This window comes from Littorina saxatilis, linkage group LG6 (genome assembly GCF_037325665.1).
Source record: "Littorina saxatilis isolate snail1 linkage group LG6, US_GU_Lsax_2.0, whole genome shotgun sequence".
Lineage (NCBI taxonomy): Eukaryota > Metazoa > Mollusca > Gastropoda > Littorinimorpha > Littorinidae > Littorina > Littorina saxatilis.
This window is the reverse complement of record NC_090250.1, coordinates 11,932,558-11,954,729: the sequence shown is the minus strand read 5'-3', so window position 1 is coordinate 11,954,729 and position 22,172 is coordinate 11,932,558. Positions and strand designations below refer to the sequence as shown.

The 22,172-nt window shown below is 43.9% G+C and overlaps 2 protein-coding genes across 4 annotated transcripts in view; one reads left to right on the top strand and one right to left on the bottom strand.

Moving 5' to 3' along the window:
* The window catches only part of LOC138968513 (serine/threonine-protein kinase PLK4-like), a 51,891-nt gene extending 34,053 nt beyond the window's left edge, over positions 1–17,838 (top strand). For 2 of the 3 annotated variants that reach the window (XM_070341083.1, XM_070341084.1), the window contains 2 exons: positions 4,214–5,011; positions 12,162–17,838. In XM_070341083.1, coding sequence (XP_070197184.1) covers positions 4,214–5,011; positions 12,162–12,300 — 937 coding nt within the window. In that variant the 3' untranslated portion in view covers positions 12,301–17,838. Of the gene's footprint in view, positions 1–4,213; positions 5,892–12,161 lie in introns of those variants that run through there. The other variant, XM_070341085.1, reaches the window with a different exon arrangement.
* A 130-nt stretch (positions 17,839–17,968) lies between these two features.
* The window catches only part of LOC138968507 (serine/threonine-protein kinase PLK4-like), a 106,801-nt gene continuing 102,597 nt past the window's right edge, over positions 17,969–22,172 (bottom strand). Inside the window, exon 17 of the mRNA XM_070341076.1 lies at positions 17,969–21,584. Coding sequence (XP_070197177.1) covers positions 21,458–21,584 — 127 coding nt within the window. The 3' untranslated portion in view covers positions 17,969–21,457. The remainder of the gene's footprint in view (positions 21,585–22,172) is intronic.

Below are 22,172 nucleotides of genomic sequence, written 5' to 3'. Positions count from 1 at the left end.
TCACATTGGAGGTCCTGGGTTTCCTGGTGTCACGAGCATCAGCTGGATGCTACGGCGCCCCGCACGATGCACGTGGCGAACCATCTTGCTTTCATGTCCTCGCAGGGAGCTTCAGCTGCCTCGTTGAAAGTAAGAAGATCGGCCATCTCGGCGACCCTACGCCAGTTAGGTCGCTCTATAGATGTTAGTGGCGTGATTGCTGGAGTCATCAAGGGCGCTTCCCTTTCTGACGTCAAGACTCGTACGCCCGTTCCTAAGTGGGATCTCTTATTGGTCATGGAGTTTCTGCGCTCAGCGGATTTTGAACCTCTCAGAGATGCCAGTTTTGCGAATCTTACACGTAAGTCCCTTTTCCTTTTGCTGCTCGCATCGGCACGAAGGGGCAGTGAGATCCACGCTCTTTCCGGTAATTCGGACGACATTTCCTTTGAATCAGATGGGTCCGTTACTTTGCGGTTTCGACCTGAGTTTCTTGCGAAAAACCAGGCTCCCGAGCGAGCTTCTCCTTTGGTCCATGTCAGGCCGTTGTCCACTATTCTGGCGCCGAATGACCCAGACTTAGTAAATTGCCCTGTTAGAGCTCTTCACATCTACCTTGCCCGTTCTCAGTCACTTAGATCCGCAGCTCAAAAGCTCTTGTTTATTTCTCTCAATACGGAGAGACATAAGGATATAACTAAGACGACTCTGGCCCGGTGGGTGTCGGCGCTCATTAAGCATGCTTACGAGTGGAGCCGCCATAACGAAGGAGGGACACAGCCTGTCCTTCCTCTGGAATCAGCTCGGGCTCACGAGACGCGAGCTTGGGCGTCTTCCTTGGCCGTGTTACGATCAAGAAGACTGGAGGAGGTGCTACACACCGCATACTGGCGTTCCGAGGATGTCTTCATGAATTTTTACCTGCGTGACATCTCGGCTCTTCGCCAGGATGGATCTAGAGCTTTGCCTGCCATGGTGGCAGGTGGTCAGCTCTTGACAAGGATTTGAGAGTGAGTTTGAACTTTTTCTTTCCCACCGCCTTGTTGTAGTAATCTGCTACATGTGATTCGGAGTAGGAATATGTAATTTAATCGAAAATTTTATTGTAAATTTTCATTTAATAAATATACCTACCCGAATCACATATCGTAGTCCCTCCCACCTACCCCGCTTATGATTTGGAGATGTTATTCTTCGAGTCGAATGATAGGGGTCACGTGGTCAGTAGCAGTAGTGACGCGGTACGCATGAGGGGAGGTAACTCCCTGGGTGCGTCGTCATTACCATGGCTACGTTTACACTTTTTTAGTTGGGGTTGCTCCCCTTAGACGGGTAGCCTTTTCAGACCTAGCACTTTAGACTGAGTAAACTGCTACATGTGATTCGGGTAGGTATATTTATTAAATGAAAATTTACAATAAAATTTTCGATTATATGACGGCATCAGCCCATTTTTGCATCCTTATGTGTTCCAATTTTATTGATAATACATTGTCATTGTGATTAAATATTATTATTACACTGACGAGAAAATAAATATTATTATTACATTGACGAGAAAACTATTTTGATGTGTGTTTGTAGTTGGTTCAGCTTGTGCCACACATTGATTTGAAAAAGTGTGTTTATTTATTTATATTTAAGATACAGAAGTGCAACAGTAAAATCATGTAGTTTGTAACATGCATAGTGTAGTTGGTATATTTTTGTGTGCAAGGAGCATGGGGGTGGGTGGGGAGTGTTCACAGCTTTTTATGATTTTCAAATGTGTATACGAATTTAACTAATAAAAACAAGTTAATACTGCCATTGTCACATCCACCTTTGTTTTTGTGTCACCATGAGATAGCGAAAGCGGTCAGATATATTTCACATGTGGATTGTGTGGTGGTGTCTCACCTCACTCATATCTCAAAGTCATTGAAACAAGTAGTTATAAGTTATCACTTGCAGAGTCAGGTCTGCTCTTTTTTAAACTGTTTTGTCAACATAACAACAAATTCTACGGTACACAACTTACTTTTCCAATAAACTCAACAACTTACTCTTTTCTCCAAGTTAAATTTACTTTCCATCCTGTCTCAAGTAAACAATAACCAACACATAAACATTCACAGGCACATTCACCCATCCTCTCAGATAACGAAAAGCACAATCATTAGTCCACAAAGCTATGTGTAGCTAACAGTTAATTTACCACTGAAAGTCAGTTCTTGTAAAGACTTGCTCAAAGTACACACACATTAAGCATTCAAGTATTGATCATAGTATGTCACAAATTTGACATTATTCGAGCACACACACACTTGGCCAAATAATGCACACCTGAATGTATTTATTTAAAACGAAAATACTAATTTACCAACAAAATAAATAAATTAAAAAAATATAATAATAATGCGACAAATAGAACACAAACACAGCTCGGTAGCGGGACGGGTCAAGCTGACACTGACCGTACCAGTGAGCACTGCCAGCCGTGTTGTTTACAAACCCAAACACAGGGCGATAGCTGGACGGGTCAAGCTGACACTGACCGCTATTTATGTGAAAACACGCACCGCGCTTTATCTGTGTGTTTCGCGTGTGACATCCCCGATGGATGGTTGGGACTGAACCAGGCTTTAGAGTCCTTATTGTTTTAATTCCGAAACTTCTCATCAATGCCTCACGTGGAGGGTAGCAGTCACCTTCGAAATGTTCATGGCAAATCGCAGACGACGAAGTCGGTGTCACACACTTTGGGCCAAAGTTTACTCTTCTCTTGCACGAAACGTACCCACCTATCACGGACTGGGGTTTTTTTTCGGGAAGCGGTGCAAGGTGTAGCCATCGGCTTGTTTATTTGTGCATCGCCCGACCGCACAATATAGGCCATTGGAAGTTTTTCTTCGTTTTGGTTCAGAACTAACACTATCCGAGATATGCGCCGCCATTGTTGACTACATACGCTGACGTCACGAGGCAAATGATCACGTGGGCGCGGTTTTCACAGGTGCAAAAGGTTATCCGAAGTAGATTTTATTCAATATAAAAAACAAGAAGCATTTTTCGGAAAAAAGATTTTCGGCATGCGACTTCACTTAGTATGTAGATATTTTGTGCAAAGTTTCATTTTTCAATGTGGATGACCTTTAATGTGTTTCTGATTCCTTGTTGCAACACTCTTTGCAGCTCACCACTAACAAAATTTTAAAAAATGTATACGCTTTGACTTAAAGGTAACTGTAAATCTGTTAAATTATCATTATTATATGAAATTAAAGTCAGATAAACAGCAGTACAGATATGACACATGTACAGATGAATTGTGCAGGAAAAACCCTTTCTTTTCATATAATTATGACATGACGTATTTTATGATTTATTTGACTCTTTGACTCTTTAATTGACAGTGTTGTAGGCATTGCCTAATGTTGTTTGCCGTAGCCATTCTTTGTTGCATGGTCTGCCTCTGAATGAAGCGATCCTCTTTTTGTGTGGTGACTCTGGGCCGACCAGAACGTTGTCGCTCCTGCACTCTTCCAGTTGCGTGGAATCTCTGTTTTAGTCTGATGATGACAGAGGGAGCCACTGCAAGCCTCTGGGCCACTTGCCTGGCAGCAACACTGTCTTGTAGCCATCCTATTGCCCTTCCTCTATCCAAATCGCTCAGTTTTCTTTGTGGGGGCATGTTGCTACTGTGCATAATTGCGTCAGCGTGTCAACCTTTAAACACAAGCTGGTGAGCGATGTTCATAGCCAGGACCCTGTTGTAGCACGTGCATCACAACCTTTTGCCCTGGCATGTGTTCCGCAAATTTCATGGGGCTATAAAAAACACCCTTTTTCTTCCAAAATGCAGAAGCTTTTGAGAAGTCCCACAAAGGGAAATAACTCTGCCTGCCAAACAAAATTCTAGGTCGACTCATTGTTCATTTGTTAATTCAAACACATTAATCTTTTAATTATTATGTCGATGTTTAATTTTTTGGCAATTTTGTATAATTAGATCCGTTTTTTCAACCGATCCTTAACTTTTTTTGAAGAGTGTACATGTATTTGCTGTTATGTTAAATAGTATGTTCTTATTCATAGTTAATATGTAAACCGCGGAGAGCATAAAATATTGTGGTTCGTGCTATATAAGTTGTCATTATTATTATGGTACTGTTACCAGAATTGATTTAAAACTAAGGATTAATCATTCACAGTAATTGTAATAATTTGAGGTTGACATCTGTATAATCCACAGATTTCCTGAAACACCACGGAAGGTCATGCTAACACCACATTCATCACCTGCATCCAACCGCAGTACGTCCATGACATCAGAAAGCCCCTTACGTCATGTTTCTACCTTGGAAGGACGGAAAATGCGCTGTCGCACATCTGCTTCTGCTGACTCTAGTTTTTTGGAATATTATGCTCACCCAGCAACAAACTCAAGCCAACATTTCAGACATTTTATTGGACATTCTTTGGATGAGTCCGATTCAAGACATAATGTTTCCACTGGACATGGGCTGGCTAACTCACAAGTGTTTGGTGCTGAGATAGAGCGGAACCAGCATTTCTTGACTTCAACTCCCTGCTGTGCTAGAGCACAAAGAAGGACTGCCGAGGTCACACCATCAACACCAGCAATGTTAGGGCTGCTACACAATGTGACACCTAGTTCTTTGCCATGTCAGTTAGCCACCTGTGATACGGCACCTCCAAGAACAGGTGCGCCCTTCCTGGTTGCCCAGCAGCAAAACTGTATGCAGGAAAATGGCTCCCCATGTGCAGACCGTAACTCAGCAGCAGACAGCCTTACTGCCAGCGCTCACGCTGTGAGCACCTCAGTGACAAGGAACCAACCATCAACAGACAGTGGGCTGGATGAGCAAGGCTCTCAGGTGCTGTGCCAAACGTTTGTCGCCTACACGGGCTGGGCGACACAGTTCACTAATGGCTCCATCTGCATCCGCTACAATGACGGCACTCAGCTGGGGATCAACCGTAACCAGACGGAAGTGGTCTACATAGACCAGGAGGGCTGCAGACACAGGTGAGACTAAAGCCTCGGTCATACAGGCGACTCAGTCGTTGCGATTCAGTCTTGCGATTCAGTCTTTGGCCGATCGCACATCACATCGTAGGCCATTGACCCGTCACACGATGAACGATAGACGAACGACTGGCGAACGATAACTCCACGCGAGCGGGGCGGAAGTGACGTGTCATAGTGAACATGGCAAACGCGCTTTGCGAGAGCAGACGCTAAATGTTCGAACGTCGCTCTACCTTTCTGAAAAATTCCTTTCAGCATTACGCCTTTGCAAGAAATAAAGTTCCCAGACAGCTGCAATTAATGTTTTCCGACCGCTGTACACGTCTAAAACATCTCCTTTATATCTGAGTAAAAAACTGTTCTTCCAAAAAGTTTTGAATCGACGAAGAGACGCTGTACGCCACTGTCCGCCATTATTTTACGTCACGGCGTCAAGGCCGCAGCAACGCGTTCTGATTGGCTCTGTTGGCTCTGCCCCTGCGATTGACCGACGACTGGATCGCAGGAATAGAACATGTTCTAAACCTCAAAGCTACGAGGGAATCGCATGAGACCGAGTCGCAGACTTGTCGTAGCTGTTTTCTACGACTGAGTCGGCTGTGTGATAGGGTAAATCGCGCGACTCAGTCGCATGTGTGACAGCCCTCTAAGATGGGCTTATTTGCTTAAAGGGACCTGACCCACCATCAAACAGTTTCAAATCGTCCCCATGACAGATGTAGTTCAGTTTTTGGTTGGGAATAATGACATCAAACACCAGGAATACCATAACTGTGCAAATATAGCATTTGTAAATTTCAATTATTCCAAATAAAGTGCTACTTTAAGGTAGTCTACATTGGCAGTACATGTAATTTTTGGTGCACTATCCATCAATCTTTGATTCTTCCGACTTCTTGCCCTTGAAACAGTGGAACTTGTTGGCATTTGCTAGATATCAGATTCTATCTTTTGGGAGGAGCTGGGGAAAGGAGGGGGCTGGACTTTTGAAGGGACTCGGCAGACCAGATGTGCAGCTGTGAGCCAGTAGCAACGCGTGGTAACATTTTGGCTTGGTTACCTTATTAGCAGAGAGTGCTCAAGAGGAGGAGTAGACATGTACTTACTGCATCATAAAAAATGTCACCTGTTGTTGTGAAGGCTTTTCCTTGGTTATGCGTCACTACCGCGAGCGTTACAACAGCGTGTGACACTACCGCGTGTAACACTATTGTGTGTGCAACACTACTGCGAGTAACATTACCGCGTGTAACACTTCCGCATGTGCAACACTATCACGTGTGAAACACTACCGCGGGTAGCACTACCGCGTGTAACACTACCGCGTGTAACACTTCCGCGTGTGTCCCACTAACGAGAGAGAGAGAGAGAGAGAGAGAGAGAGAGAGAGAGAGAGAGAGAGAGAGAGAGAGAGAGAGAGAGAGAGAGAGAGAGAGAGAGAGAGAGAGAGAGAGAGAGAGAGAGAGAGAGAGAGAGAGAGAGAGAGAGAGTGAGAGCAAGAGTGAGAGAGAGAGACATAGAGAGAGAGAGAGAGAGACAGACAGACACATGGACAGACAGACAGATGGACACACACGCATGCAAGCGCGCACGCATGCATGCACATACAAAATGCATATACATTTCGAGGATTTTTAATTTACAAAACATTTGTATTAAAAGCAATACTGAATTAAAAATAAAAATGAAAAATAAAAAGATAAAATTTTCTCTGTCTTTCGCTCTCTCTCTCTTTCTCTCAGGTGTCAGTGTCAAGTGTCACGATTGTTTCAACACACATTGAATTTAATGTTTCTGGCCACTGACCATAAGAAACGAACCTTGACGTTTTCATTGTTATCATCGTCCTCGTTGTTTTCGTACGACTGGATGACAACTGGAGTCGTTTGTTGATGGTCAAGAAACGTTTCTTTGACGCTGGGCCAGGGTGACCTCCTTCCATTTGAATTTTAACACCGTGCTGCAGACTTTGTTCCTTTTGGATTCCGGCGATGAATTTCCAGAGGGATGGATTCGGGCCGTCAAACATGGATTGCAAGCCCCTGTGCCACCCTTCCAGTTTAATATTTGTACGCGGGAGATCGACTTGGTTCCTGTCGTGTACAGACCAAAACTCGAGAGCAAAACGTGGAGGGGCCCGCGTGGGATTTGCGCCCTGTCTTCTCCCTCGGCGGAGTCTTCCAACATAATTGTCCTCAAAGTAGTCATAGAGTTCACCCAAGCGTGGGTCCATGTCTCTCTCACTCATGTCTTCCTGCAGTTTCTCGAAATGCCCTGTAATCTTCTCTGGTGACAAAAATGCCAATGATGCGAGCATGCGGCAGTACAGCCGGGTGTCTTCGTCGTCGGTATAGGTGACTCGCAACCCAAGATCCTGGATCTTTCTCCAGATTGACTGGCTTAAGTGGAAGAAGCATCCTCTGACCTCGATGTGTGGAAACGCCGAGGTGATTGCAGATTTGGCTGTCAATTCAAAACCGTGGGTTCAGATTTGGTGCGTACATTTTGATAAGGCGCCACATTTCCTCGTATGTCCGTCTGTTTTTTCCTGCCAGAAGAGCATACAAGCATGGGAAGACATGGCTGTCTTTAATGGCATGAATGGTGTACAGTTGTGGTGCTACTTTGAACGTGCCATCGGCCATCCAGTTAGAGTTTGCAGTCAAAAACCGCAACATTTTGTCGGTTCCAAAGAGAATAATGCGTTTCAACCGGTTTTCTTCTTCTTCTTCTTCTTCACCATCATTATCGGCGTCACCTGTATCGTGCCGAATAGAAACCTGACCTGAGTGCCGCCAACTAGAGCTAATCTGAACTGTTCCGGAATTTCGATGTCTTCCAAATTTAGTGGAAGAGGGGGAAAGGCATAATTTCTTTTCCATTTTCTCTGAGTGCTGATCTATGTGGCAAATTGGTCAGCGTCTCATCAGTCAAATTTCCCATCATTTCTCCAATTAATCTTCGAGGTGGTGCATCTGTAGCAGCGGCTCTTTCTTTCATCTCAGCAATACGTTTCTGCGTCTGGACGTCCCCTGGGTTGGGAGCGTGGTTGTGGTCATTCTTTACATTGGGGGTGGCACCATTGCGGTAGTCCTGATTCTCCCTTTACATTAGTCCTGTGAAAGAGAGTGAAATTGTGTAAGTAATAAGAGAGAGAGAGAGAGAGAGAGAGAGAGAGAGAGAGAGAGAGAGAGAGAGAGAGAGAGAGAGAGAGAGAGCCTCCATTGGGGTGTGCACGTTAAAGATCCCACGATTGACAAAAGGGTCTTTCCTGGCAAAATTGTATAGGCATAGATAAAAATGTCCACCAAAATACCCGTGTGACTTGGAATAATAGGCCGTGAAAAGTAGGATATGCGCCGAAATGGCTGCAATCTGCTGGCCGATGTGAATGCGTGATGAATTGTGTAAAAAAATTCCATCTCACACGGCATAAATAAATCCCTGCGCCTTGAATATGTGCTCGATATAAATTGCATAAAATAAAAATTTAAAAAAAATAAAATAAAAAATCCCTGCGCTTAGAACTTACTGTACCCACGGAATATGCGCGATATAAGCCTCATATTGATTGATTGATTGAAAAGCCTAGCTTACTTAGCTACCTCATCTGATCATGTAGGTCTGTTTCATTGGCAAAGTAAATATATTTGCAAATATAAGTAAGTAATCAGTGACTAAAAGTTTCAATAGTAAAGCAACATGAATTTCCTTTCATTTTCAATGCCCTATACCCTGCATAAACCACTTGCATAAGCCACACTGACCTGTACGCAACGCCAGTTGACTGTTGTTTTATGTACACGGTCTCGACGGTAAATATACCAGTTGTAGAGGATCTTGTCATTGGAGTAACGAGACTGTATTACCTCCATGGCCAAAGTTTGGACTGCAAATGATCGACACACTTCACTCACAATGCCTCAACACTAACTCACTGCTTATTCTGGGCTGTCATCTCATTTGTCTTGTCTGTCTGTCTTTCCATTACTGCCCACAATCAACAGTAGTGATTATTTCGGCACTTGATGGGATGTTGCGCAAGTCCAATAAAGCAGCGTTTCCAGCATCCAAAAGTCCATTAAAATTCACAGGTTGGGGAGTATGGGGGGGAGGGGACATGAGTCACAGTGGCTGCTGGTTTAGTGCGAGGCGCGCGACACAAAGGTGTCGACAGTGCGGGCCTCGACGACAGCTGCTGGTAGAGAGTTCCAGTCCTTCACTGTGCTGGGTAGAAAAGCGGCACTCCGATACTGAGTGCGGCAGGTGATGAGGCCGAACTGCTGGCAATGGCCTCTTCGCTGGCGTGGTGGTAAGGGGGCCAGCTTCGACTTGATGCCCGGACAGTGGACGATGCTGTTCGTGATCTTGTAGAGCATCGATAGGCGGGCAAGCTTCCTGCGCTCCTCCAGAGACTGCCACCCAAGGGATTCCAGCATCCGGCTGACACTTGACGTGTTGTGGTAGCGGTTGCAGACGAATCGGGCAGCTCGTCTCTGGACGGCCTCCAGCTTGTCGATGTTCTTCTGGGTGTGCGGGTCCCATACTGACGAGGCGTACACCAGGGTAGGCCTGACAAAGGCCTTGTACGCCTGCTCTTTCACGGATCTTGATGAGATCTTCAGATTGCGCCGCAGGAACCCCAGGGTCTTGTTTGCCTTGCTGACGATGTTGTTGATATGGTCGTCCCAGCACAGGTCACTCTGAATGGTCACACCCAGGTACTTGACCGCCTTCACTGTCTCCAGCGTATGCCCGTGGAGCTGGTAAGAGGGCTGTAGTGGGCGTCTGCTCCTCGTAACAGGCAGGGTGTTGCACTTTGCAGGGTGGAACTGCATGTCCCAGTTCTTCTCCCACTCGGCTAGGCGATGGAGGTCTTATTGTAGCTGGGCTTGGTTATTTACGCTAGTCACTACCCTGTACACTGCAGTGTCATCCGCAAACAGGCGCGCTAGTGCCGTCAGTCTCTCCGGGAGGTCGTTAATGTACGCTAAGAATAGCGTCGGCCCCAGCACCGAGCCCTGCGGCACCCCTGAGCGGACGCTGCCAAACGAGGAGCGACTGCCGTTCACCACCACGGCCTGACGTCTTTGATGGAGAAAGTTCTCGATCCAAGCAAGTACAGCTCCTCGGACACCGAAGTTTCGGAGTTTGTGGGTAAGCAGACTGTGGTTGACGCGATCAAATGCTTTCGCCAGATCCATGATCAACACGTCCGTCTGCTTCCCACCCTCCAGGTTGCTCGTGAGCTCTTCGGTGAAGTCCAGGAGCTGAGTCTCGCAGGACCGACTTTGACGAAAGCCGTGTTGATTATCGTCGAGGACGTCGTTGTTGTCAAAATGTTGCAGCATGGCGCTCACCACGATGTGCTCCATGAGCTTGCACGCCACGCAGGTGAGAGACACCGGCCTGTAAATGGCTGGATTGTACTTCTCTCCCTTTTTGAAGATCGGAGTGACGTGCGCGTCCTTCCAGTCAGCTGGAACTGAGCCGGTGGTAAGTGATGACTGGAAGACGGCGGTGAGGCCTGGTGCCAGCTCCTTTGCCAGTTCTTTGAGAACCCGTGGGCTAATCCCATCAGGTCCTGTCGCCTTGTTTGGATTCAAGTTCGCCATCAGTTTCTGGACGCCATGCGCTGTAATGTGGATCTCATCCATGGGAGGAGTGCTCGATGCCCAGACCGGCACGCCAGTCCTGGCCTCAAACTCTTCCTCACTGAACGCAGCGCCGTCGCCAAACACTGACTGGAACTGTGCGTTGAGGACACTCAATTTCTTTTTTGCCCTCTCGCTTACTTTCACATATTTGTGAGGATGAGAACATTTCTTTCGTGATCCAAGACACACACGGAAGTGCTACACGCGGTAGTGCTGCTACACGCGGTAGCGCTACCCGCGGTAGTACAGTAGAATCCGCTTAATAAGTCCACGTTTAATAAAGCCACCCGCTTTTTAAGGCCAATTTCTGGCTGCACGGATTTTCACCTATGTTTTATGTTTAAAAAAACCCCGCTTTATAAGGCCACCAACCCGCTTAATAAAGCCACTTTTGGGCTCGCGTTAGATGTGAAAAGCAGTAACAGTGAGTCTGTAATCGCTGTCTGATCACTCACAGCTAATCCATGAATGGTTTTCAAAACAACCTGAGACGTTTTGGTCAGCCTCTTGTGAGTTTGAAATCATGTTAATCACGTTAAGTGCAAGTCAGTGGTCGTAAACAACTTCAAACAGAAGTTTTTGTTCATGTGAGTGAATGTTCATGATCGCATTTCTGTCACTGCCAACAATTCTTGGATAGAAAGGGGTTTAGTTTGAAATCCGGAGATCCTTTTAATAAGTCCACCCGCTTAATAAAGCCACTTTTGTCCTGCACGGAGGTGGCCTTATTAAGCGGATTCTACTGTATTACACACGCGATAGTGTTACACTCGCGGAAGTATTACACACGGTACTGTTACTCTCAGTTGTATTACACTCGCGATAGTGGCCAGTACCCTTTTTTCTTGACATGAGCATAAAGCCGGCTGGGGAATTACAGTGTTCTAGATGATCAAACGTGTAGCAAAGACCTGTACGTGTAGATATTGCATCACCCATGACTCACTTTTTCTCTCCAATGTTCCAATTCATACGTTGTTTTTCTCCCACCAAGACTGCAGATCTTGGCAAACTAGATTTGATGACGTTACTCGTACACGTTCCCGTACACATGCTGAAAATTGCCACATCTAGATCTTGCTAACAGTCCAAGGCCCTGGTCGGATCACAGGCAAAGGTATCGTTCACTGGACCACTACTTTCATGTAGTCTTTCTATGAAAGTAGTGGTCCAGTGAACGATACCTTCCGCCTGTGGTCGCATGCAGGGGCAAAATTCATTTTGGGCATTTGTGGAAGGTATCAGGAAGCCTCGCCTAGCAGGAAATGTACTTATTTCTGGACAGTGTACTATTGAACAGGACGTATTCAGTATATAAAGTGAATTTTTACAAAGTGTACTTTGTTTATTTTTGTTCTTTTTTGATCAGATCTTTTTTCCTCTGATATTATTTTTTTGTCCTTGGAAAACCAATCAGGTTTCCTCTTCAATTCGCACATCCGAGGAGAATTCCCAAACCTGATAAAGGCTGTTTGTGTAATCTTTTACAGATTCCTGCGGTCAGAAAGTGTACCAGAAATAGTGAAGCAGAAGCTGGAAAGACTGCCCACAGTGCTCAACAGTCTATACACCCGCCCCACAGCTGCTCCCTATGGCACCGTCTCTTCCAAAACCAGATTCACAATTTAATAGACTGACAAAAATCAACAGCAGAGACGAGTTGCCCAGAGCGGTTCGCCACGGGTCGCTCGCAGTGCGAATGACAAAAAGCCTTTTCTTAGGGCAGTGCAGGAAAGCGCTCGCGAAGCACTCGGCGAGCGGCTTTGGTATATGCTCGCCCACCGCCCGCCGCGTTATCCAAGATGGCGGCGGTGTTTACACTGCGATGCCGTGTAGCGTGTTTCGATCTTCTTGGCGTGGTTTTCGACGTGACCCGAGGGATCCATCGCTTTTCAAGGTTCAGGGACTACCCCAGCTAAATTTCCCATCATAACTACATTCTCTCTGACGATTTCACTGACCGAATCGTCTACTAGTTTAAGAAGTACAACTTTTTTCATATCTCGCAGCAATCGTGCTTTCTTCGTCGCCATCGTGAAGCGATTTGCCTCGTTGTGAGCCCGTTGCATAGACCAATCCAGAGTGACTTTTCTCTGAGCGGGCTATTGTGATTCTGAGCAACGCATGGCAGTCACACCCTCCCAAATCTAGATGTCTCACACCCACTGAGCAAACAAGGCTATAAATTATTATGAAATACACCATGCCTGTATCTTTTTGCTTGCCAGGGCCCAGGTTTATGCATGGCTATCAGGCTAATTTTGTATTGTTATGTATTGTTATGTATTGTATTTTTTGAAATGTGCACAAAAAAATTCTTAAATCCCCTTGCTGCCTTCTCAACAAATATGCTGACACTGGCTGCCAATCCCAAGTGTTTTACATGGTTGTTAGTTCAAGCAAAGAGTGCCAAGTTCATTTTAATCATGCATTCTTACTCTCAAGTTCTATATCAATCCATTCCCTTTTGTATTCAAACAGCCAAGGTTAAAGCGTTTGAAAAGAATTGAAACAATTAGATGAACTTTAACAGAACTCTCTTTCAATGAAGCGCTTCAGGGTTTTTTAAGCATTTATTAAGTATTTGTAGGCAGTTTTTATATTTGCTAGAACTAGATTTGTACACTGTAAATATGTAATATATTGTGTCGGTTTCAAAGATAGTAATGCTGTTCATATTAATAGTAATACCCTCATCCATGTTGTTATTCATTTTTTTCCCAGACAGGGAACTGGCATTTTAGTCAGCACAGCATCATATTAGAGTTTTATTTACAGTGCCATATGGTTGTGATATTACCATGCTCATGTGATTTCTACTTTTCCTTGTTAAATGATATGAACAAGGCTATTCTCAGATTTGTGCGTGAGTGTGTGGTCAAATCATTTATCTCAAATATTGTAATATCTGCATGAAATATTCAGGAGGTCAAGGGTGGAGGGTTTGGAGCAGCTGGTTTGGAGTGTTCTTTTACATTCTATGGACCTGAAGTTGTTTGTAAAATCCTTCTCCAAACTGTTTTACTTGAAAATCCAGTCTCTGTGTTTTGTATTTTGTCTGAAATACATGAACAGTACCCGGCCAAAGAAACGCAACTCATTCGCGCCCACTGTTGCAAGTGATTTTTCGTTATTTTCAAATTGTCATAAAATATTAACCAGATAAGGTACATCAAAAAGGAAGACATATTTGTGGAGGATATTTTACTGTTTTTTTTGGGAAAAGCTCCTTCGCACGGAATCGACGTTATAATTTGTTTTAAAATCAGATGCTTTTTGTGACCAAGTGACTGTTCTACACGAACATGCTATAATTAGAAGAAAAAATCATGCGCTTTAAACATTTTTTTTTTTTAAATTGATGACCTGTTAGCGTTGTGATTCGTAAGAAAGTACCCCCCCCCTCCCTTAACACATACATACACACTCATAAACTCAAATACACACACAGACACATCGATACACACTCACACATAAATAAACAGACAAAACAAACAAAGTCCCTGAGATGTGCAGGTCTGCTTCGCAGTGCTGAAATAGACGCCCACTGTCACTTAATGATAATAATAATATGGGAGATTTATAGAGCGCTTGACGTTCACTAAGTGCTTTACAATGAATTGGTGAGGTCAAGGCAGGTGAAGTAGCCCGCACGTTGAACATCTCTCATGCTGGGTATTTTCGTGTTTCTATAACCCACCGAACTCTGACATGGATTACAGGATCTTTTCCGTGCGCACTTGGTTTTGTGCTTGCGTGTACACATAAGTAGGTCTGCACATAAGTTGACCTGGGAGATCGGAAAAATCTCCATTTTTAACCCACCAGGCGGCAGCGACCAGGATTTGAATACACGACCTTCCGATTAGGAGGCCGACGTCTTACCACCACGCCACTGCGCCCGCACTCTGAAGATCTCTGTCCCAAACTGCGATAATGTAACGCTTTGGCGAATAATTCTAATGAAATGATCATGTTGAGAAATGAATTTCCTCCACATTTGTCTTTACCTGGTTGAAAAATATGCATTTTTACGCATTTTGTAGCAGTGACACGTTCGCCTGAAGGAGCTTTTCTAAGTGATTTATGTTCATTTTTCTAAATATGTTACGCTTTGGCGAATAATTCAAATTAAATTATCATGTTGAGAGATGCATTTTTACAATTTTTGTAGTGTGTTGAAGTTACATGTTTGCCTGCAATCACTACTCACTTGACCTCTACCCTGTATAACATAAACTCGGAGGCAAAAGAAACGCAAATAAAGGATGCGTTAATTAAACCTTTATGGACTTGAAATAAAAATGAAATCATGATACTAGCATGTTCTGCACGTGTTGTTTTAGCGGTCATATCTTGTCAGAACCGTGTTTGCCATTATCTGGGTCACACGCGAGGTCTTGTTGACGGGGATCCCAAACGGTCATGGGGACCACTTTCAGCACATGCACAATGTGGAAAAGCAGCTTTTCGTGTTCAGAGTGTTCAGGCGAGCTGTACAATACTCACAAAACTGTTACAACATTCATTTCTGTGACACAGGCGCGATGCCGAGACTATCACCAAATCAGCGCCAACAGGCGATCGTGAGAATTGATGCCGGACAATCAGTTTAGCAAGTTGCTAGGGCATTTGGAGTAAATGTCACCACGGTTTATCGCCTGCAGCAACGTTTTCATATCACTAACAGTACCTGCGACTTACCAGGACGTGGCAGACCCCGGGTAACAACAGCCCGACAAGATTGCCATCTTGTCCATCAACACCAGCGAGATGCATTCGAAACTGCTGCCAACAGAGCCCGTAACACATTCGGGGTGCATGGAGAACCCGTCAGTGCCAGAACTGTACGCCGACGCCTTGGTGGGCAGAACCTGGTAAATCGGCGTCCTGCTCGACGTCCTGTCTTGACAGCTCAGCATCGCCTGGATCGTCTGGCCTGGGCCCAGCAGCATGCCCACTGGCGCCATCGGGACTGGCGGAGGGTTCTTTTTTCGGACGAGAAGCGCTTTTGCCTGGAACCTGGCGATGGGCGTGTCCGGATCTGGCGAAGACCTGGACAGCGGTTTGCTAACAATAACATCCTGCAGCATGATCGATGGGGAGGTGCCAGCGTCATGATATGGGGCGCCATTGGTGTCAATCCGCGAGTGAGGCTTGTCGTCTTTTAGAACGTCGGCCAAGGTCGTGGGAATGGTGTCAATGCAGACCGCTACATCAATCAAGTCCTGCGTCCCTATGTGGTTCCATTTTTCCAGAGGCACCGGAACTGCCTGTTCCAGCAAGACAATGCACGTCCCCATACTGCACGTTCTACCCAGGACTTCCTGCGTCACAACAGCGTGAACCTTCTGCCTCATCCTGCTCGATCTCCGGATCTCAACCAAATTGAACACTTTTGGGACATCATGCAAAGAAGGATTATTGCCCTTGCCCGGAGACCCCGCACAGCAGCAGAACTGCGTGCTGCCGTGACCCAGGTCCCTCAGCAGCAAATTAATCACCTCGTCCTCTCCATGTACCGGAGGTGCGCCACAGTCATCAACGCCCAGGGAGGAGCAACACGCTATTGACTTTCAACAGTCTTCAAACAGTGTTCAGTGGAACATGGCACGTCATGCTCTCATCCCAATACACTTTTCCGTATGGTTTTTGTATTGGTCAATTCGTTCCCTTGTTATTGTTAACCCGAAATAATTAAATCGACATTCAAATTCATGTGTAACCCATCTTCACTGCAGCATTTGCGTTTCTTTTGCCTCTGAGTTTAGTTTATGAAAAGGTAAAAAAAGAAAACTATGAAATATTATGCACTAATCGTACGGCCAGTAAAATATTATCCACGAATCTGTCTTTCTTTTTGATGTACCTTATTTGGTTCATATTTTACAACAATTTTAAAATGACGAAAAATCACTTGCAACCGTTGGCGCGAATGAGTTGCGTTTCTTTGGCCGGGTACTGTACATGTACATCACTAAATGGGTTTATATACTTTAACAAAAATAATAAGATTTTATTGCAGTTCACCCGACAGTCCCTCAAGACAGGGTAGTTCAGTGTGCATGCATACCAGTACTTATTTTTTTTCCATGACATTGTGATCAATATCGTAAAGATGCCTTCCGTCCTGAGCAAATGCAGACCTTTAATTAGACATCCTTCTGCTTGGACACATACCAAAACCCAATGGCCTGGCTGTTTTGGGTGCTGATTGGGATTTTTGTGTGCAAAATTTCTTGTGCAGATTGACAAAGGTGCAAGTCACGGAAACAACTTAGGTTCAAATTTTGACTAAAAAGACGGTCCATACAGGAAAGAAGGTATCTTTAACGAATGTGTGATAATATTGCAGTTTATTCCGTCCACTAAATTCAAAGATTCTACCGTGTTTTACGGTTCTTTTTATTGTATCTGGAGTTCCATTTCGGCATTTTATAAAATACTGTTTTTAGGTATATTTTAGTTATCCCCGAGTACGCTAGTACTAGGGCTCAGCAGACTTTAATTGTCTGTGTGTGTGTGTGTGTGTGTGTGTGTGTGTGTCTCTCGACTTAACAGCTTATTGCTGGGAAACTACTGGGCGCAGCTCGTTCAAAAGTTGATACACTAACTTGATAATAGGTCCGATTGATCGTATTAAAACTTCATAATGTTACCTGGGACCTAAATGCGAAATAAACCACAAAAAAATGACTTGGCGGTGGGAGGAATTCGCGGTGCAACAGCCAGCCAGGCAGTCTGATAGAACGGTGCAAGGTCTCGGCCAACCAAGACTATGGCATACTCGTAGCAAAGCCGCCGAATGGTACCGTAAACCAAGAATAGTGACGTAATTACGTCACGGTCGAAAGTCTTTGACGTCAATGCCTCCCTGTAGTCTTTTTCTCTCGCGCGGTGTGTGTGTGTGTGTGTTCATTTTGTGCACATGTGTTAGTGTTACTGTTTGTGTGTGTGTGTGTGTGTGTGTGTGCGTGCATGAGTCTGTACTCGTGTGTGTGTGTGTGTGTGTAAGAAAGAAAGAGAGAGAGGGAGGGAGTGAGGGAGAGAGAGAGTGTGTGTGTGTGTGTGTGTGTGTGTGTGTGAATGTCTGAAGAGTACTCGGGTCCAGCGCGAGCGTTTTTTATTGATGTATTTAAAAAAAATAAAAATAAATTGTAATTAGAAGAGATTGATTTTCAGATGTTTCATATTAATTATTACCAACAATGGAAAGAGAGAGAGAGAGAGAGAGAGAGAGAGAGAGAGAGAGAGAGAGAGAGAGAGAGAGAGAGAGAGAGAGAAAATTCATGCAAATGGAAATGTTTAAAACATCATTTTTTTTGGTTTGTTTATTCGTAACTCTTCATATAAAAATGTGATTACTAAAATAAATTTAGCAATAGCTCTTGAGTGAGACCACTTTATTCATATTTTGTCGAGAATGAACACAATGTAGCACCAAACATACATGTAAACATTCACTGATTCAGCGCTTTACTTACAAATATCTCCAGTAGTGGAGCATGGAAGCCAGTTTAGCCCTCAAAAAAAAAAGAAAAAAAGTCTGTGTGTATACTTAAACATGATACATGTACTGACATACAGAAGACGCCTCTGAGGAACATGTAGATCAGCCAGTGATGTAAAATGATCTGTCAGATTACCTATGAAATTATGAAACCTACTCTTACAAGGTACATATTACGGTGTCAAATTCAATCTTGCAAACTGGTTTTGCGCTGACTAAAACTGCATGTGACTTTCAATGTTAATGCACAGAAGTTCTGAAGCACGTCTTTTTTGAGCTACAAAACCCTTAAGGCAAAACTGTCATTGCTTTCCCTCTTTCTTACACACACCCACACCCACCCACACACACAGACTACAGGCTAAAGCGTGAAGAGATTAAAGGCTATAGAGTGAAGTAGTGAGAACACGCCAAAATGTTAGTGCAAAACCCTTACACACCCATGACACCATCAACAAATGAAAACTATAGTAAATAAATTATCGTTCATGTCATAAACTAACATTGCTGATGAAACTGCACCTACAGTTCTAGTCTGCTACAATCTTCACAAAAACAAGTACTCTGCAAACTGCAAAACTTAAAGCAACAAATGCAGCTGAATTAACAGAATCAAGAATGAGGACAGTTCAGCTACTGGATGTTAATTTCAGAGTGGATTTTAGTGAAGGTTTCATTCACACACATTCATAACAAATACACAATATTATATCACAGCCAGGTTGCTTGGATAGTTAGAAAGTGAGTGACAAGTGCACATGCTACAAGTACAAGTGAGTTTTGCTAATTTCATATGCAGACTTTTACCTTTTGAATTATCCGAATGTCTGAGAAAACACAAACACCCCCTTCACTACCTAGATCATCAGTGACCTGAAGAAAGCAGTTCAGGTTCAGGGCAATCCCTAGACAGAAAAAGCTTTCGTGCCATTGACAATTTCAGGTACACAGATTACAAACGTACATCTTAGCTCCTCATAAACATTTCCAGAGACACCACTGATGGATTTATCATACTGACATCTAAAGTTGCTCAACCCTTTCTTGGTCTCGCGCTCCATTCACTCTAAACTTACCTCAGATAGTACGATTCCATCTACATTGTTGAACTCACTGAAAAAATAATGAATTTGTCTCCACTTTTTTGGTGGCGCGCCCAGAATTCTACATAGTGGACGACTTCCAGATGCGGTCAGCTATCAAATACCAGAATACTATGTATGGTTGCATGACAATGTCGTAACTAAGACCTACTTTCTTAAAGCTCAGTTATAAAAGGTATTTTAAGAAGAATGCGAAGCTACGTTAGTTCAATGGAATTACAACTTCAATGTTTCATGACTAAAACTACCTCTCAATTTCTGAAGTTACAGTCTACACTTGCCAAGTTGACGCAATCCACGTTTTACGACTGATCTTAGCTTAACTGGCTTAGGACTGATGCTAGTACTTCGTGCAACCTCACCTAGTGACACATGATAGGAAATGCATTTGAGTTATTAACTTTTAGTTATAAACACACAAAACACATGCAAGGGTATTTAAAGTGGCAAAACAACAGCCACATTGGTTCTCAAGAGACATGAGGGCCAAATGTATGACAATGAAAAGTATGCACTTTATACATTTGTAGATTTCAGGTTAAAAATGGGACTAGTTTTTGACAAGTCCTTCTGTGTTTCTAATTAGAATGTTTCAGTCTCAACCGCCTGAGGGTCAGAAGATATCGGGGACACATTCCAATATACTGTACCCATGGGTCAGTGTTTCAGCTAAAGTTCCAGCAGGCTTGGCAGTGACCGCTTGGTTACATCTGCTATTTGCGATTACTTTCCTGTTAGACCAGTGATCAAGTAAATCTGCAGCTTTGCTATTCCAAACCCCCACATATCTTGTGTGTGTGTTGGATATCCTGTCCTGCTCTCCCTGCCTTTCCCTTTTTAGTGTGGCACTCATCATTTTGCAGCAAGATTTCATGCAGTTCAGTATTAAGTGTGTGTGTGTTTTCACTAATTATATATAGAGCCTGGCCTCTGCATTGTGAAATACCATCTCACCGGACTCTAGTTGTTGCCATAAATGGCACAGAAACAGTGTGGCCACAGCAGCTGCACCTGTTTAATTTCAGTAAAGCATGTGACATGCTGACCTCTGCTCCCCGCAACAGCAACTATGTGGTTGGTAATATAACACTAGCCGATGCTGGAAATAGCAGCAAAATGACTGTTGGCAGCCCTAGAATAGACTGCTGGTACCAGTGATTAACAGCAAGCCTTGCCTCTGTCAGAGGGATTTTGATCAATCACAGGCCGAAGAAACCCAATCTTACCCCCATGGTTTTTTTTGCTCTGGATCGACTCCGTCATTAACCGAAAATCTTGACATTCTACTGTAGATCACTGCTATTTTTACAAAATGTGTGGTTATTTACTTGAAATATGTGGTTAATTACTTAAATTATGCAAAACCATTGCTTGTTAATGTTATCAAATTTTTTCAGGAATTTGGCAAGACAAATGCACTCACAAAATTCTGTTCGTAGTGTGTGCATGTGCACAAAGAAGAAATCGTTGTGGTAAACCTTCATCTTTGACTGTTTGAGACAAATCTGGAAGAAGACTAACTGACAGTGACACACATACAGAATTTGTCCTTAGCGGGAAAGTGACCAGAAACTCGAAAAACAGTAATGTACAGATAAACAGAGATCCACACACAAATGCATGTTCTGAAACTTTCTGTAGCATACTTTATGTTCATTCCATGTTATGTTAAAAACAGTGGTTACAATGTGGTCTTGACTCAAAATTAAAGTAAAACTGGGTTTATGCTTCTTAAAATCTGCATTTGCTTGAATCTCTAAACATTAAAATGTGTGTAAATGCTTGCTAAAATATAAAAAGAGAGACAGACGGACATAAACAAGCATAAAATAGGAAGATAACCATGACAAAATCTTTGATCATGCATTGAATAGCTGAGGCTTTTGGGCCATTGACCTAAGAAAGGAGCATCTCGTTTCCTAACCGACATGAAACAGGATTAATTTCACACAGTGCACTCTTCAACAGTTCTATCAGAAACGAAAGAATAGACTTAAAATGCACTGGCCATGAGTCCTTGAAGTGAATGTATACATTTTCTGATTTGACAGCACTGCTTTTAAAGTGGCAGTGTCAAGCTTTTAAACAACAAAACCAACAATATCATGAATGAAGTTGGACAGAAATGAACAAGATTAAACGGTCAAAATGTGAGGATGTGGTTGTTGTGGTATCATGTGGAGGAGGCAGCAGACACAGTGGAGGTGTGGGAGGAACGTGTGCGAAGACTCTCCAACACGACTGGCAGCTTCTCCAGTCTGACCTTCACCACCTCCGGCAACATCTGGCTCTTCTGGAACCTGCACAGTCAACACATAACACATGCCTGTACTGTCCCACACAAAACACATGCCTGTACTGCCCAACACAAAACACATGCCTGTACTAACCCTCACAAAACACATGCCTGTACTGCCCAACACAAAACACATGCCTGTACTAACCCTCACAAAACACATGCCTGTACTGTCCCACACAAAACACATGCCTGTACTAACCCTCACAAAACACATGCCTGTACTGCCCAACACAAAACACATGCCTGTACTAACCCTCACAAAACACATGCCTGTACTGCCCAACACAAAACACATGCCTGTACTGCCCAACACAAAACACATGCCTGTACTGCCCAACACAAAACACAAACCTGTACTGTCCCACACAAAACACATGCCTGTACTGCCCAACACAAAACACATAACTGTACTGCCCAACACAATACACATACCTGTGCTGCCCGACACAAAACACATGCCTGTACTGTCCCACACAAAACACATACCTGTGCTGTCCCACACAAAACACATGCCTGTACTGACTCCCACACAAAACACATACCTGTGCTGTCCCACACAAAACACATGCCTGTACTGTCCCACACAAAA